Raw genomic sequence first — 1,410 nt, forward strand, 5'->3', positions numbered from 1 at the left:
TAAATGTTCGGGATCCAGGAGCACCTGATAAGAGAAGTTAGCGGAATAAAAGACAGAACTCTCGGAGAGGAGATGGATCCGGTCCGGTCCTGGGTGCGTAATGTCGGAGTTGTGGATGCTAACGTAGCAGCGCAAAGGTAATCTACAATACCTTTATTTGGTATAATTTTGTTGTTGTTGTTGTTGCTGCTGCTGCTGCTGAAGCTGGTGATGCTGATGATATTGTTGTTGTTGCTACCTATGACCATCCTATCATATTAATCGCTATTTAAGGCAATTCATCTGTCCCATGTCGGTTAACTGCTGGGCATCACGTCAGCTTTTAACAAATTACGTAGGTGTGACAGCATTTGATAAATATTCAGTTTCTGATTATTGTAAATACACTATTATTTGCGTCTCGAACCTTGTCGTGCACGTCCCCACTTGAAATAGGCCAACCCAATCGACCAATTAGGTTGATTGCCATAGGTGCAGTTGAAGGGTCACAACTCAAAGTATGACAAGGGATGCTGTAAAGCAATGCGATGCGACATACTGTCCTGCTCAAAACCTATTCACCCAAACTTGGCTGCAACGAAAGAGCAACAGGTCGCTGGTCGACAGTGGCCTCGGTCATAAAGTTGACAGCGTTGGAATAAAGAGTTGCAAGTGGCCTGCTTTGTGTGCGCTGGGGGCTTGGTGCGTCCAGGCTGCTCGCGATCTGTCTAGCAGGGAGTAGTGGTGACACGAGCTGCAAAAGAGACAAAAGCTGCAAAAGAGACAAAACAAAACAGAGACATTAAACCCACTATGACATAAACCGACCTCTAGAAAAAATGTAATCTCCGCGAGGAGCCATTAGTGTTGATATGACGCTATGATTATGCAAGCAATGCCATTATCCAAGGCTTTAGGAGATTTCATCTTACCACTCACGCTCTCTTATCACACAAATCAATCAGACCTAGGATAAACAGCTCTCCGGAATACCGAGACAGTGTACTAATAACAGTTTATTACCTGCCACGAAGGAGTAATGCAGAAATTGTCATATCTTGACAATAACCTAAATATCATCATCTGTCCACCAAAATGAAAAGTTTAATTCGTTAAAGGTGCTATATTCATTTAATTAATTTCCAATATGACGCTTCTTCTAAAGGTTAGGGCCATAAAACTTAAAATGATGGAAAATGATTCATATGACAGCAATTTTTGACTGTTTAGTCAAAAAGAATCACCTGGGTTCTGTTCAATATGAAACCAATTGGGATTCATTATTAATAATTTGCATTAAAGCAAATGATCAACTGAGGGTGTAGACTAGGCCTATTTGTTCATTAAAGGATCGACTGTGCACGCTTAACTTAATTTGATCCACAATTATGAAAAATGCAAACTGGCCAAACTTTCAATAACATCGAGCCA

The 1,410-nt window shown here is 41.1% G+C and overlaps 1 protein-coding gene across 2 annotated transcripts in view; it reads left to right on the top strand.

The window, feature by feature from the left end:
- Positions 1-3: 3 nt before the first annotated feature.
- Positions 4-1,410, top strand: part of ebf2 (EBF transcription factor 2) — a gene marked incomplete at both ends in the record, with an annotated part of 32,511 nt that continues 31,104 nt past the window's right edge. For both annotated transcript variants that reach the window (XM_084457703.1, XM_084457704.1), the window contains one exon: positions 4-137. In XM_084457703.1, the coding sequence (XP_084313829.1) occupies positions 4-137 (134 nt within the window). The remainder of the gene's footprint in view (positions 138-1,410) is intronic.

This window comes from Borostomias antarcticus, assembly GCF_949987555.1.
Source record: "Borostomias antarcticus genome assembly, chromosome: 23".
In the NCBI taxonomy this organism is placed as follows: Eukaryota; Metazoa; Chordata; class Actinopteri; order Stomiiformes; family Stomiidae; genus Borostomias; species Borostomias antarcticus.